This window comes from Magallana gigas, chromosome 5, assembly GCF_963853765.1.
Source record: "Magallana gigas chromosome 5, xbMagGiga1.1, whole genome shotgun sequence".
Lineage (NCBI taxonomy): Eukaryota > Metazoa > Mollusca > Bivalvia > Ostreida > Ostreidae > Magallana > Magallana gigas.
Window position 1 is genome coordinate 32,139,438 of NC_088857.1, and position 16,463 is coordinate 32,155,900.

General features: G+C 34.0%; 2 protein-coding genes across 4 annotated transcripts; both read left to right on the forward strand.

The window, feature by feature from the left end:
- Window positions 1–1,826: 1,826 nt before the first annotated feature.
- LOC105344652 (myeloid differentiation primary response protein MyD88) lies at window positions 1,827–4,070 on the forward strand. 3 transcript variants are annotated; one of them, XM_066084437.1, is made up of 4 exons: window positions 1,844–2,359; window positions 2,529–2,620; window positions 3,339–3,491; window positions 3,695–4,070. In XM_066084437.1, the coding sequence occupies exons 1-4, from the start codon at window positions 2,181–2,183 to the stop codon at window positions 3,727–3,729; spliced, it is 459 nt and encodes a 152-aa protein (XP_065940509.1). In that variant the 5' UTR covers window positions 1,844–2,180; the 3' UTR covers window positions 3,730–4,070. The 3 variants fall into 3 exon arrangements, 1 of the variants encoding a protein (XP_065940509.1); XR_010713946.1 differs by having other exon boundaries at window positions 1,827–2,431; window positions 3,339–4,070; XR_010713945.1 differs by having other exon boundaries at window positions 1,839–2,370; window positions 3,339–4,070.
- A 3,314-nt stretch (window positions 4,071–7,384) lies between these two features.
- On the forward strand, window positions 7,385–13,478 carry LOC105344653 (uncharacterized). Its single transcript, XM_011452481.4, has 6 exons — window positions 7,385–7,742; window positions 9,340–9,477; window positions 10,982–11,041; window positions 11,276–11,551; window positions 11,766–11,933; window positions 12,636–13,478. Exons 1-6 carry the CDS (start codon window positions 7,595–7,597, stop codon window positions 13,217–13,219), a joined length of 1,374 nt encoding a protein of 457 aa, XP_011450783.4. The 5' UTR covers window positions 7,385–7,594; the 3' UTR covers window positions 13,220–13,478.
- Window positions 13,479–16,463: the final 2,985 nt, after the last annotated feature.

The window sequence follows — 16,463 nt, forward strand, 5'->3', positions numbered from 1 at the left end:
CATGAATTTCACAATATAGGTAGTGTTTTTTTTCACATGACTGAGAGTAGAGAAGAAGATTTTCTAAGATTTAATACATCTTTATTCTATGACCATATTGGCGCCACGCTAGAAACTGAACCCCTGACTCGGGGCCAGCCATGAATTTCACAATTTTGGCAGAGGGTCTCATGGACATCTAAACCATGCAATCAGTTTCTTCCTCACATGTGTCAGAGTAGAGAAGAAGATTCTAAAATTTTGGCTTTTTTTAAAATCATGTTTGGCCCCGCCGGTGGCGCCTCGGGGGTCGTAGAGCCATAAATTTCACAATTTAGATTCTTCTTACCATAGAGATGTTTCACACTAAAATTGGTAACAACTGTCTTTGTAGTTTTCAAGAAGACGTTAAATATTTAAATTTATTAACGCGCAACGCACGATGGACGATCGACCGACGACGCACACGCACGACGACGGACGAAGACCAGGTGACCTAAAAATAAATTAATTACTGCAACAATGCATTTCTGAAAAATTAAACATTTCACAATATATAATTTTAACTACAATTTAAACAGTACATGTACTTGCACGGAATATGTATGAAAACCTGAGTTTAAATATAATAAACTTAAAACACATAGATATATATTGTCTATATGTCTGTAATTGAGTATAAACCGTGCCTGGTACATATATATACATGTACCAGTAACAAACGAGTTATCCACAAACGGTTTGGGTGGGAGTGTAGGAGGTTGACCTCCTTTCAGGACATGACCTATCACACCCCAGAACCTTTTTGCACCTGCATATAATTTTGACGAACATGATATATGGCAAAGTCGTTTTTGGCCCCCTCTGCCCCCACCCCCAAGAGACCAAAGCTGTTAATATATGAACAAATACTAGTAGATCGAACAGGGGTTTGGATCGACGGCCCGGATAAATCTTTGTGCGTGCCATACAAATAATGACAATAATAACAGGGGACACGTACAGTGGTTCAACTGGGGACCTCTCAATCTGCAGTCGAGTGCTCTACCACTGAGCTATATACACTATATCAATTGTAGTATTTGCATTAATACTATAACGTCGATACACTGCCGACATCTCAAGATAAGGAAAACTCCACGTCAGTATAATCTGGGAAAACCATGCGTCTAGCAACAAAGAATTGAGGGATAATGAAAATACGAAATCGATGCATACATGTAAAACAGTGATATATGTTCGTATTAAATGTTGCATTATATGAAAATCACTGGCTATAAACACGCTCATTAGCTCGGAAAATTTAGAGATTGTTTTCGTTTTTGAGAGAATAACATTAATTATTTTCCAACAGTTGAAAGTTCTATTTATATTAATTTCAAATTCATAAAATTTATGATTTTATAATTAATGAATCAAGCGTATACATGTACACTGAACAAAAAAAATACAACTCAGAAGAATTTCAAAGTAACCAGGTAAAAGTTAACGCAAGTAATCAAACATATACATTTAATTTAAGGTTAAAAAAATAAAGATCTTCATCGATCATGCATTGTTTAAAAGGCGGAAGAGAATTTTGTTTTCTTCCTGCACACCATGCATTTCTGATTGTGTATAATTGAAAAACTCAATACAGCGTCTGAATCTATTGCATGCAACCCTCTAACAAAAGTATAACAAGTTATCGTATTTCACGTTCACTAACAAATCAGGGTTTACTCTGATAAATTGAAGCTGTTTAAAAATTGTTCTCCCTCTCTTTCATTGGCTGATCAGTCATCCAATGATTTGCCTTCAACCGATTTCTTCCGAGTAATTTTAAATTGCCACTGACTATTCACCCATTGAGAATATGGCAACGATTGATGCAAAATAATATAACCGAGATATTTTTTTTTATTAAACTAAAAAACCTTCCTGCCCCTAGCTTTATCTATATGATATGAAATAATTCCCAACTGCATGACTTCTTCATACGCTTGTGCAGTGTACATAGTATGTAATGCAGGACATTTTAATCACGATTTTATCACCCCTGGAAAATCAATTTATATAAAGTTACCTGCGGATATTCGAAATTTCGGTCGGAAATATAATTAAAATCGAAATAAAGAACTAACAAATTCATAAAGGAAAGAACGGAATATCGATTGCAAATTCTTATCAATCGCATAGTACGTTTAAAATGCTTTGAAACAATGAAGGTTGATTTTGATTATGACGCATTTGTGATCTGCAACCCAGAAGGAAAAGATTTGGAATTTGCAAATAAGTTGGTGGACACAATGCAAGCTTCACCTTACAATTTGAAACTGTGCGCGCCGTGGAGGAACGCGGGGGCTTGCTCTCCTAACACCAGGGAATGCACCAGAGACAGGTACAGTACAGGTAATATTTATATTACAAACCTATTTATGAACTGCCGTGCGTGATGCATCCCCCTTAAAAAGTAGGTAAAAGATAATTCAATTATTTCATCATGTAGAGAGTATTTTTTTTAAAGGTGATTTACAAATTACTGATTCTTTTTTATTCCACTGGATTAGATGTAGGAAATTTTTAGTGGTATTATCGAACAATTTCTACAAAAGCGAGGAAGCGGTTTCTCATCTTCATTTTGCCTTTAGCATGTCACCAGGTAAGTGTATTCAAACTATTAACCACGTTTATTAAGTTATGCATACCTGCATGCATATTTGATTCATATTTATACCCAAATAAGCTGTGAAATTGAACATTTCAGCAAATCCACATGTACAAGGGATGTGAAAAATAGTCTTTTGTGTGCTACACATTAAACCAACTATGCAATATGTATAAACGTTATTTACGTGTGGAAGTTTTGGACAGTTCTCTGACATATCTAAGTAATATAGCATTCATACATACTGCACACGCAGGTTAAATCAGATGTGTAGTACAATTTTTTGTTTCTCATTTCTTGTGCAATATCAATTCAAGCCAAAGATTTTTGTTTGCAAATAAACAGAAATTAAATATTTTACCCAGATTCCTCTGTATACCGCTCAATGTAACTCTACGGACACTTTATGAATCGTTCTTTTATGAATGTCCCAAAATAAATATTGACTAGAACTTGCACGTAAGCAAATAAATCGCCCACCTATAGATAAAATAGATATTATTTCGATCGAGAGGCATTTTCTTAAAAATCTTTCTCATGACATACCCATTAATTGGAGAATTGCAAAATTTGAGAGAGAGAGAGAGAGAGAGAGAGAGAGAGAGAGAGAGAGAGAGAGAGAGAGAGAGAGAGAGAGAGAGAGTTGCTCATCGGGATCATTAGTACATGGCATGGACACAGTTTGTTTTTGATTTTGAATTATATTATTTAGGGTACAAGGAGAGAAGAATTCTTCCAATATGTTTGGAGAGATGCGAAATTCCGACGTACCTTCAACTTGTCACTAAGTTAGATGTTAGTAATTCAAGGACAAGAAAATGGATGTGGGAACAGCTATACTTGTCGTTAAAACCCACAGAAACAGGTACACATTCGGAAGTATGTGAACAACAACATTGACTATGTCCAGTCCACTCAAAAGTATAGATGCCGTTCATGTATTTTACACGGAACTGAATGTCATTTTATAGTGTACTATTAATAATAATATGACAGTTGTCATTATGTGCTCTTATATGCTCTTAACAAGTTATCAGGCACGTATGTGACATTGTTTTTTTAATAAAGGGAGGAGGTGGACTTACCCGAAAGCGAAATATTGACCAGCAAAAATTAAATCAAAGGACCGTGGAGTGTGTAGTATCTGAATCTTCTATTGTGATGTTAATTCAACCTATACTTATACATACTCCCCAATTACAGGAGGGGGGATGTGTCATTCTTAAAATGAAAAAAATAAACGTGCCTGCATTTAAATGGTTTTAAGAGGTAACTCTGTGTGGACATGGTGTATTAAGGTGGATGACATTGTGATCAATCTAAACTTTCAAACACAGAATGCACGGCGAGACACAAGTCCTCACCGAAGCTGTATGTAAACATTTTTTTTTTCATTTTTCAATGTATTGATTGTATACCAAATCGACAATAAAGATAAGAAATATTTCCTTTTATTTACTTTACACGAATAATTAGAAGAGGTTTATGGAGAAGGTGAAAATACACACATGTTCATGTATGTAAACCGTAAATTGATTCAACAGTGTTTTATACAGACTTTAGGCATATGAAGGTAGATATCGGTATCACGCAATGCAAATGAAAACAACCTGCAATGCTGCATGGTCATTAATTTTATTGTTAAATAATCCAACATGCTATAAATGGCATTGTATATATCAAATAACAGGGAAGTATTGTAGATATATTGAAACGGAAAGAATCTAGTTTACAGTAATTAAAATATTTTTAAAATTATAAAGCACGCATTGAACCCCCGCATTCATTTTTCTATGCATATATTTTTTTGGTCTCCTTGGTTCTTAATATCAGAGACATAAAATATCTCTGTTAATATATATAACTGCGATTTTGTTCACACAGCCACTTACAATCTAACCTGTTTACTATAAAGACTAGTAATATTTGAGGGTTGTACCTGTACACATATGAAGATAAGCCTACCTAAGACTTTTTAAAACTGCTTTTTAAAAACGCATTATTTAGCATTATTAAGCATTGTTTGGTTCACAAACTATCAGTATTTTAATATTTATATACATGTATATACATGTACAGGTATGTCCACTGAGTACATGTATATCTTCATTATTCCGACTTTGTTTCATGTGACGTTGACAATGAGTGGATTATTTCTATATGGATTAAATTTTCAGGTACACCAGAATTTAAAAGTACCGAAGTCAAAGGACTTATACTAATGTAGTTGTAGAAACCAAGATAGAACGCAGTTCACTATTCAATTAGAGATAGCTGCATCACCATCTTTTCACAGTGGTAGTGAAATACCACTAGTAGATGCCCCTGAAAATTTCAAGCCCCAAATATGAATTCTAAATTTTGAATTGCGAACTGCGTTCTAGAACGCAGTTCACTATTCAATTGCGAAAAGGCAAACATTTCAAAAAATAGAGAAGACCACCTCACCAAATTTTCATGGTGGCAGTGGTATACCACCAGTAGATGCCCCTGAAAATTTCAAGCCCCAAATATGAATTCTAAATTTTGAATTGCGAACTGCGTTCTAGATAGAACGCAGTTCACTATTCAATTGCATATAAGCCCGAATCTCAAAAACTAGAGATAGCTGCATCACCATCTTTTCACAGTGGTAGTGAAATACCACTAGTAGATGCCCCTGAAAATTTCAAGCCCCAAATATGAATTCTAAATTTTGAATTGCGAACTGCGTTCTAGAACGCAGTTCACTATTCAATTGCGAAAAGGCAAACATTTCAAAAAATAGAGAAGACCACCTCACCAAATGTTCATGGTGGCAGTGGTATACCACCAGTAGATGCCCCTGAAAATTTCAAGCCCCAAATATGAATTCTAAATTTTGAATTGCGAACTGCGTTCTAGATAGAGCGCAGTTCACTATTCAATTGCATATAAGCCCGAATCTCAAAAACTAGAGATAGCTGCATCACCATATTTTCACAGTGGTAGTGAAATACCATGCACTAGTAGATGCCCCTGAAAATTTCAAGCCCCAAATATGAATTCTAAATTTTGAATTGCGAACTGCGTTCTAGAACGCAGTTCACTATTCAATTGCGAAAAGGCAAACATTTCAAAAAATAGAGAAGACCACCTCACCAAATGTTCATGGTGGCAGTGGTATACCACCAGTAGATGCCCCTGAAAATTTCAAGCCCCAAATATGAATTCTAAATTTTGAATTGCGAACTGCGTTCTAGATAGAGCGCAGTTCACTATTCAATTGCATATAAGCCCGAATCTCAAAAACTAGAGATAGCTGCATCACCATATTTTCACAGTGGTAGTGAAATACCATGCACTAGTAGATGCCCCTGAAAATTTCAAGCCCCAAATATGAATTCTAAATTTTGAATTGCGAACTGCTAGAACGCAGTTCACTATTCAATTGCGAACTGCGAACCGATTGCCTCAAAATTATTGTGCATAGTAATCGTGTAAAAGGATCTCTATACCGCAGGAAACATATCATGCAACGATGGTGTCAGCATGACCGATATCCTTCAAGACGATCCGGGTTCATTTCCCGTCGACACGAGCACTTTTATTTTATTTCATATGTTTAAATTAATGCATAAATTATTTTCCTAATAAGTTGAATGAGTTAGATATCAACACCCTTACCCCCACCCCCCCCCCCCTCTCTCTCTCTCTCTCTCTCTCTCTCTCTCTGACCGTCAATGTGTCTTGGCATTACTCTTATTTAATGACAACAGCAAATGACCTACAATAATTACATCTCTATCTATATGTAACTATTGGTGTCCACGTAGTCCGATACATGTATGTTATACACATATAAACAGTTTTGTTCAAACCTGGACCTTGGGACAGAAAAGGAGGAAAGGTGAAAAACATGCAAAAAGTGTTTGGCTAAATCGTTGACAGGAACTTTTTAAAGATTAGCGGGTGCGCTAGCATAATTTTATTTTTTCCAAATTTTTATCTACCACTATTTTGTATATTAATCCATATTTTGGGGATATTTAAATACGTTACTATGACTTATACATACATATATATTCATGGCTAAAAGTACTGTGTTTAAAAAGTATGTACATTGCAATTACTTCATAATAAAATTATTTAGATGTGAGTATGCCAACAGTATCTGAAATTGTATATTACTACTAATTTAATTTGCAAATACCCTGACTATTCTTGGAGAGATTATTATGTATTTGGGTGTAGGGAAACTAAAGACAAAAATATTGATATAAAAAGTGTCTGATGAAATAAAAAACTAAAACCAGCGCATGACGAAAAAAAGAGATGTGTTTAAATAACCTCTATATGCATTTTTTCTTTTAAAAAAAAGTGAACAAAATGAAAGTCGTACACAAAGAGAAGAGAATGAGGCCTTCAATTTAAGTGAAGTCGAGAAATACGGTGTATATAGAATTATTAAACTCAGTGTTTAAGAAATGTAAATCTTCACCGATGTTATTTCGTCATCTGTTATATTTTTAGCGTACATGTAGCCAGAGAGTGATCAATTAGTTTTATTTGGCACTGTCCCATTACCTTTAATGATGGACCACTTTTATAACTCTCTATAAATAATGGGTATTATGTTTAACTTATTGGACATTTAGGCTTATTGGACACTTACATGTACAGGTATCTAATTTCAAAATTGGTCAGTCTATAAAACAAACTATTACATTGTGTACCTTTTTTGCGTAATTTTGCTCTACTTTAAGCAGAAGACACGTGGGTACATGTAAACCCACTACGCATCTACCCAAACAGTTGGTATATTCAATAGTCTTGGTCAGGTGTGACGACACTGGAAATCGATATCAACAGAGGTTGAAATTTCGCAAGATCAACAACGGATTTGTAATATGCAGTGTATTTCAGACGGATGTCTTACTTAACGGGGTGACTATATATCGACATATATCGACATCTCAAGCCTCTCTGAACAAGCTAAAACGAAGAACAATGTCTGTGAATGATGTTCCTCGGGATTCATTTGGACGTGTACATTTTGCGCCACCAGACTATTCAGCAGCTTGCAGCAATAATGGCGAGCACTCGGGTCAAGCTTTCGGTCACAGTGTAATGACAGCGGACCTTGTACAAGAAAAGAGTAAGATTTGTCCACTTAATTCATCTTACATTGCAAGAAATGAAAACGACACTAAAAAAATCACGAAGTTGTCTAGTGTGTCTTAAAAATAACACGCCTTTTAAAGGGGTATAAATCTTTTCATGACGATTTAAACACCTACTATATCTGCCACCACTTGTCAGATAATTATGTCGACTTGTCAGATCTTGATGTCGACTTGTCAGATAATTATGTTCACTTGTCAGTTCTTTAAGTCGACTTGTCACTTATTCACGTGTTTAAGAATTCAACACTTTAACCTTTCCACGCCCAATTTGTGCCATCCATTTGAAATAATATTTTCTGACAATGTCGACATAATCATTTTTAAGTCGATATAATTATTTGACAAGTCGACATAATTATTTGACAAGACGACATAACATCTGACAAGTCAACATCATTATCTGGCAAGTCGACTTACAATATGAATGATAATTTTCTTTAAACTAGTTGCTTTATTATTTTTTCTGTCAAATAATTATGTTAACTTGTCAGATCTTTATGTCGACTTGACAGATATTTATGTTAGCTTGTCAGATCTTTATATCGACTTGTCAGATGATTATGTAAACTTGTCAGATATTTATGTCGACTTATATGATATTATGATGACAAGTAAATGGCAGTTAGTGGCACTAACACGCTTTGACAACAAAATATTGAGTCTCTGGTCACTATGGTTATTTTCTGACAAGTCAACATAAAGATCTGACAAGTTGACATAAATATCTGACAACTCAACATTATCATATGAGAAGTTAACATAATTATCTGACAAGTGGTGGCAGATCTATGCCACCATAACTATATTTAATTTTGTTTGTTTGTTTTTTATTTTTTTGCGGTTGATTTTTAATTTTACTTTCTGAAGTATAGCTTTGTTTTGCCCTGCCATGTTTTGATTCAATTTAAAAACAACATCATATAAGATGGTCTGTGTTATGTTTAATAACACATTCCATAGTTACCGCGTCCGACTTCAATAAATCAACACTCTGCAGATCGAACACTTGTATTTCGTTATAGCTGTTAGTTAATTTAAATTAATAATCTATATATTCTGAAAATAAAAACCATAAACTATTATAATTAATGGAAAGAGCTCAAACTATATTTACATATTATCCTCTCGACATTTCAAAGAACCTCAGGAATGTGTGTGTGTGTGTGTGTGTGGGGGGGGGGGTGGCAGAGTCTGATCGTTGAAATTTCTTAAAAAGAAAGGGAAAAACCTGTGGGGGAGCCGGGGGGGGGGGGGCTGCAGGGTTGCAGCTGGCTAATGAGGTCAGTACGTTAATTTATGGAATTAATTCCTGATCCAACCCTTAGTGAGCAAAGCACCGGGAGGGGAGAGTGTGGCGTTTAGTTGGTTACATACATATAGATGTTGGTCAAATTCAATAAAATTCAACTACATCATACAACTACGTACGTTATTTGCTGTTCACTTATAAACTTCATACTATACTGGTTGAATTATGATTATGACTAGTATTAGGTACATACATGTATATTGTAGAACTTCTTTTTTTCTAAGAACACGTACGTTGTCATGTTTTTATTCTGTTTTTAGTTCCACCCCCAGCTTATGATGATATCTTCGCAAAAACTCAAACTCCTGCCCCAAGTTCATTACCGAGGGGACGTCAGACATACTATAAGGATGACAGAAATACGTGGGAAAAACTTCACGAATGGTTCGAAATGTCCGGTATATATGTTTATGAATTAATTATTAGTAAATTATTAAGACTTTGTTTGAGGTGAAGATTATATAGAAATAAAATAACACAAAATAACTGAAGTGTATTAGCTTTTGAGTTGAAACAAATATTTGAATGAAACACTTTTTCTCGACCGCATAATAACATAATCCGATTAAAATTAAATACTTGAATTTTGGTCCGCACACGTAGATCTGTCATGTTGTAAATTTTGAATTTACTGGGTGGGTGTAAATACAAAAATTTACAACATGACAACTGTTGTCATGTTGTAAATTTTGTATTTACACCCACCCAGTAAATTCAAAATTTACAACATGACAGATCTACGCGAGCGGATCAAGCTTTGTGTGATCCAATCGTGTTATGGACATTGGTAAACATGAACGGATCAAAGGGATCTAAACATTTTTTGATTAATTTGCTATGGATTTGATCACCGGTGCCTGAGGACAGTATCGACCTCCCCCCCCTACTTCCACCCCATTCCACAGTATATAGACCCCCGGGACTTTATTCATTTTTGTTTTATTAAATTATCCTTTTATGACATATTTCTAATCTAATTCATACATTCGTTGCACAAAATTACCTAAAACAAACATTTTTTTAAAAATCAGACCCTCTTTATATATATAATACATACACAGAGGGTCTGATTTTTAAAAAAAAATATTTGTTTAAGGTTGGGCAATGAATAAATAAATTAGATTAGAAATAGGTCATAAAAGGATAATTTAATTTTAAAAAAGAGTAAAGTCCCGGGGGTCTTTATAATTGGGGAGGGGGGGGGGTCGGTCCTGTCCTCAAGCACCCATGGATATGATTCCATTTTGTTTTGTTATTGGAAATTGAAGAGTCATCTTATAAATGCAGTCTCGTGACCACCCAAATTTAATGAAATAATACTGTAACAACTTTATTTCGCTATTACCGGAAAAAAATGGTTCGCGGCGACTTTTCGCGAGACATAGGTTTTGTTCTTCTGCGCCAAGGACTTGTCCACGGCGAGAAATATTCGCAACGATGAGGCTAACATATTTTTCGCACGCGCATAAAAGTTGGTTTACTGTATTCAAATAACGTGAAACACCCCAATTATTAAATTTCAAATGTAGAAGCATAAACTACTAGTATTTCATGTAAGTATTGTGTCAGCTTCTGTATAAGACTTTGATTATTTGACTGCATCACTTACTTAATCATTTTTCAGACGACTGGTTATTCAAAAATTCAGTTCATAAAAAATTATAAATTAAGAAAGACAATCATTTCAATTTGTTGCCCGATTTTATTAGAATAAAGATCTAACATATATCATCAAGCTGATAACCCAAAACCCATACTGTGAAACCGTTTAAGTTTCAACCAAGTACATGTACTATCATGTACAAGTAAAGACCTGGACAAAATAACTATGACTATTTTTTAAATGTACGAAATACTTAACTTTTATTAAAGTATATATTAACGATATACATATTCTTTTAGTTCTTCAACAGATTATTTGGTGTGCCGTTTTAGCCTTTTCCATATCGTATATTTATTATGGTAAGTAGCCAAAGCAAAATCAAGTCTTACATACACAATACATTAAAATACCACCACATAGGACTATTTCATTGAATTACATGTACCTTCTGATTAAATGAATAAATTGTAAATATTTGTCGTTAATTTGTTATAAATGCCATTGCATCTTTATATATATATATATATATATATATATATATATATATATATATATATATATATATATATATATATATATATATATATATATAGGGACAAAATACAGTGGGGAATGCATCAAAAAGAGGTTTGACAAAAAAGGAAATGTAACGAACGAAGACGACCTCACCGCCTTCATCAAGGCAGAAGGAGGGGTCATTTGTGCCACGATTCTTTATGCTTTTCTTATACGATTACTCATACTTTCGGATATCCGTCGTACGCACCAAAAACCTAAAAGCGATTTAGAGGGACAGAAGAAATGTGGTGGGAATGTGTTCTTTCTTGGAATGGGACTATACATTGCTAATTTTGGTCTCTGTATTGCAGGTAAGTTATCCCCCCCCCCCCCCCCCCATCCAACAAAAAATGCATTGATTTTTTTCCTCATCTAAGTACACGATGAAACACAGCAATGATTTTAGGTAAAATAATTTTCAAATTTCTCTTAATCTATGCCTAGTTTTGATATATTAATGTCATTTTTTATATCAACACATATAAATATTTACTACCTTATTCATTTCTACCCTTCACTTTTCAGGAGCGACAAAAATCCTACCCTTGTACAATCCAGAGACAAATACAACAGTCACGTGTACCTCGGCGTTCTACGATTTCTACTATAACGCCAAAATAGGACAGCTTGCTGTGTTTATGCCTTACGCTGCCTACATCATTTTTTGTTTTATCTTCATGATTGGAATTTCTAGTATGTACATATATCGCTTAAGGTGAACTCTCGTAAACTTGTCTGTGTGAGTGATAAATACTCATTGTTGACAATTATAGCTCAACTTATTTGACGGCGTCTCGTTTTCAGTGTAAATAACTTATTCATAATTTCTATATGATTCAAAATCAAACGACTTCTTTGCTTGGTGATTCTATCCAGGAAAAGGAAGGACACTGCAGAAAAAATACATAACCCGCATGAATTACTAGTATCAAAGATAGCATTTTATTGTTTATATTTACATCGTTCTTACGATAAATTATTGAAATATTAATGAACAGTAGTTAAATGTAAGTAAATCATCAGTATATATATACGTTAAATGCAAGAAATGGGCTAAGGGAATTTGAGTGTGGCATCATCAAGATTATTTCATGCAGTCTGTGGTTTTTGTGATAAAGGTTTCTATCAATCGATAAACTGTTAGAACTGTATCATGTACATTTCAACCCTGTCAGTTTCTAGAATCAATGAATTACAATCGATTTGCTAAAGAAATATTTCTAAAAAAAAAAATACCAAAATACACAGTGAATGTAAATATATTATACATTTATTGCATGATTGTGAGGGAGATATAAAGATTTATCCCCCCCCCCCCCCAAAAAAAAAAATCTCTTACTATCGATTGCAAACCAAACATTATAGTATGCTATACCTATGCATTACTTTCCACAGAGAAATGGTTTATCAGACGTAAGCTCCGCCGATGGGCCAAACTTCTCGATGCAGACCAAGATGGCGTCATCAGTCAAGAGGACATGAGGATAACAAACGAAAAGCTAGAAATGCTTCGTAGACTGATTGGCGCCAGAACAACAGCTTTGTCCTCTACAGAACAGAAGAAATGGTGGGATGATAATATATTTAAGCGAGGACCCGGAAAAGACATAGAAGTGGAGGACTATATCAATGTCGTGGAAGGGTTGATGGGTACAGGACCGCCTCATGACAGAGCCGGCAAAATCAGACCTGTCATCAAAGGTTGGTTTAATTTTTTCACGACAGAAGAGTACTTGAAGAGGAAGCTGCTTTTAGGAGGAGGAGATTTCGTCAAGTTTTGGACCATTCTAGACGGCAGCTGTGATGAACAACATTACAAGAAAATGTACATCAAACATTTTCCAGCGCCATTTAGCATGAGTGATTTCCTTGAAGACTTTGTGGCATTTCTGTCTCATCCCGACTTCTTTGATGAGTACAGCAGCCGTGTATATCACGTAGTAAAATATCAATCCGAGGCTATTTGCTGCAAAGTATAAAATAGTTGTATTTTCTTTTTTATTTTATGAAAAATTGTTATGAGCGGGGATGCATTTTTGCATTTTACATTTGTATTGTTATTTATTTATTTCTAAGTAACTGTTTAACGGTTTCCCTCTCCCAAAAATGTCTTTCCTTTTTCTGTTTACTGATTGCACGACCTAGTTCTTTGTATGTCACATGATATTATGGTATGTTATCTTCATTCTTCACTGAATTAATTCAATGTGAATGTGAATAAAATTGTTTTTATTTTTTGTTTCGAGTTACTCTTGAGCATAAATCAAAATTAAGGCATGGGGAAAAGCAAAATTAATGTTAATGAAGATTATTTCAAGATTACCGATTTTTGTATGCACACTGACATTCAGTCTTTAGTGAAAGCACAATGACAGGGAAGTAATTCTAATTATATTTTCAAGCTAAAACATCTTGAGAAGATCGAAAGATTGTTTTAGACAGCACACAAAAACCTTCATCAAACTTTGAGCATCAATTTCATGTGTGGCCCAAGAATTGTCCAGGAACAACAGTATTAATGAAAAAATGACAATAACAAACCGTGAACCATCTCAAAAATCCATAAAACGAAATACAAATTCAAAACAGAGCAACACGGACCTCCAAATGAAAGAGGTATGATCAGGTGCCTAGGAGGAGTGAGCATCCTCTGCTGACCCGTGCTCTTTGCCGTAATCGGGAAAAAACCAGGAAAAGAACAGCGAGAAAGGCATTTGATGAGTTCACTTTAGCAATCAAGTGTCCATTTATTTCTACATGTTATCCTGTAAATGTATGTTACTTTAAATGGGTTAATGAAAAGTATGCTAGATGTGATAAACAATTAATGAAAAATGTTATAAATTAATTGCTACTGTCCATTTCTTGTTTCGCAGGACAGTAGTTTCAATACAGAGTAATACAAATGTGTAAAAAGAAAGGAGAAACAATCATAACACTGAATTAAATTTAAGTGCTACACTTTACTTTTGGTCAGGATAATAAAATAATTAATTCTCAGAGCTACGGTATGATATATTTAACAGTCTGTTAATATTGATAAGACAATGCATGATTTATAAAGCTTATTGTTTGCAATCCTTTAGTAAGGCATTTTAAACAGGAAACCAGAATTTGAGTGTCATTCGTTGAGTTATAAGCGAGTTACAGAGCTTACAGTTCTTTGCTATGTAAACAAAGCTTTAGTATACATTTTGAATGTTAAGGATGACGTTTACTCAAAGTGAAAAAAAAATCCATTGATGTATCACCGTGTGATTGGGGTTATGGTGATAACTAAATTCTTTAAACCTGAAACACAGGACAGGAGACAATGTAAAATTATATGTTTATTGGTTGATGTCCGTCGCAAAAGTGATGTCAAATATAATTATAATAAAAGATATAAAAACAATGGTACACTGTAAAATCAAAATGAAAGTGCATAACAATGCCACAGATTCATGTTCATGTGTTAATTAAACATCATTATATAAACACACAATTCATTACACAGGTACAATAATATGTCTACTATACATCTTTATTATAAAAATAAATGATCAAATTCAAAGTGTGTAATTACATTCTAATGGGGGAAATTAGCTAATAATATATTTGCTTGGCTAGAGAGGGACTTGAAAGGAACAGACCAAAAATAGAAAATGCACGTGTGATTGTTTACAACTCGGATGACAGTGACTTCCGGTTTCACACAAAAAGGGGGGGGGGGCTTGCTTACAGAAAGCAACAATACAAAACCCTAACTTCCGGATTTATCCAAAAAGGGGGAGCTAACAAAGATGGCAAACATCATTGCAAAACCTAATCTACTATATACAAACACTGACTATGGTTAAGCTTAACACATCTATTATCTTAACTCGCATTATCTAAACATTGAGCATGAGTGCCCAAGTACTAAATTATACCTAACTTACAATCAACATAAAACAAGTAAAGCCTGATCAGATGTTCAGTATCACAGGACAAGTTCACTTACATTGATACTTTCTGCATATTTCTTTTTGTAACGAATAAATAGGAAAAACAGCAAGATGGACTGCGCGTTTGCACAAAATGTAGTGTTTACATAACTAAATGTAAAACCTGTATATGGCGGATATACAATATCCGAAAAGTGCTTAAACTTAAAAATCAGTTTCAAATCAAAAATATGTACAGTAAGCTAAATAGAAAAATGTTGTTACTTGATTCTTACACATTACCTAAGTGAGATAAACCTTACTGGTAATTTAAAAATAATACAGCTAAATGCAAAATTCTCATGACACAATTTGATGATATTAAATCATTACTAAAAAGTTCAGCAGCATAACCAGTTTTCTATAAATGTGATAAAAATTAAAAATACAAAGAACAAATAAAATCTACATACCTGAAACACAGGACAGGAGACAATGTAAAATTATATGTTTATTGGTTGATGTCCGTCGCAAAAGTGATCGGACAAAAACCCTATAGCGTCCCCTGTCCCGGTGTTGAGTTATTCTTGCCATTAATTGTTCCCAAAAAGCCGTGAGAGAAGATTAACTCATTCTCGACATCAAAGAAACGGATTGACACGAGGGCTTTGCATTACAATGACTATTACGTAATTAAGAAAACAGGAATCCTTCGACAGATGAATCTAAATAACTTACTTTTGATTACTTAAAATGGCACTAATTGATTTCACAACTTTTTACGAAAAATACTGTCGAATAGCTTAAGGCTTTTTCTCTAGGTAAATCCACGTTGACACGATTTGCAAATAATATATCTTATCTGGTCAATATAATTAAAAATATAAAATACATTTTGAAATGAGCAAAAATAGAAAAATATATTTGAGGGTCAAAATGACACTATGATAATTCCCTCTTGGTCAGAAAAATTTTTGTCCTCAAAAATGAAAATAAGATACCTATATGGACAGTCAATGGCAAGTAATAACAAAAAAAAACCCACAAAAACAAAAACACAAAAAACATATAGGTATATCTACATTGCATGTACGTGTACTAAAGGAAAATATACACATATATACATGTACACAAATGAATACACATGTAATCAAATGGAGTACTGGAATGAGAGAAAAAAAAATAATGATGTACACATCTCATGGTATAAAATATATTGTGTTGATCATCAAACAAATTGTGATATTCATAGTTTCAACACAAAAAAAAATAATGACTTTCTAAAGGTAAACAAAACGAAACACTTACATACACACGT

Bases quoted from the DNA above. Each gene is read 5' to 3' on its own strand.
- LOC105344653 (XM_011452481.4), top strand. From the start codon at position 7,595: ATGTCTGTGAATGATGTTCCTCGGGATTCATTTGGACGTGTACATTTT. The intron at 7,743-9,339 runs GTAAGATTTGTC...TTCTGTTTTTAG, and splicing joins GGACCTTGTACAAGAAAAGA to TTCCACCCCCAGCTTATGAT. The intron at 9,478-10,981 runs GTATATATGTTT...ATATTCTTTTAG, and splicing joins CGAATGGTTCGAAATGTCCG to TTCTTCAACAGATTATTTGG.
- LOC105344652 (XM_066084437.1), top strand. From the start codon at position 2,181: ATGAAGGTTGATTTTGATTATGACGCATTTGTGATCTGCAACCCAGAA. The intron at 2,621-3,338 runs GTAAGTGTATTC...TATATTATTTAG, and splicing joins TGCCTTTAGCATGTCACCAG to GGTACAAGGAGAGAAGAATT. The intron at 3,492-3,694 runs GTACACATTCGG...TTTTTAATAAAG, and splicing joins GTTAAAACCCACAGAAACAG to GGAGGAGGTGGACTTACCCG.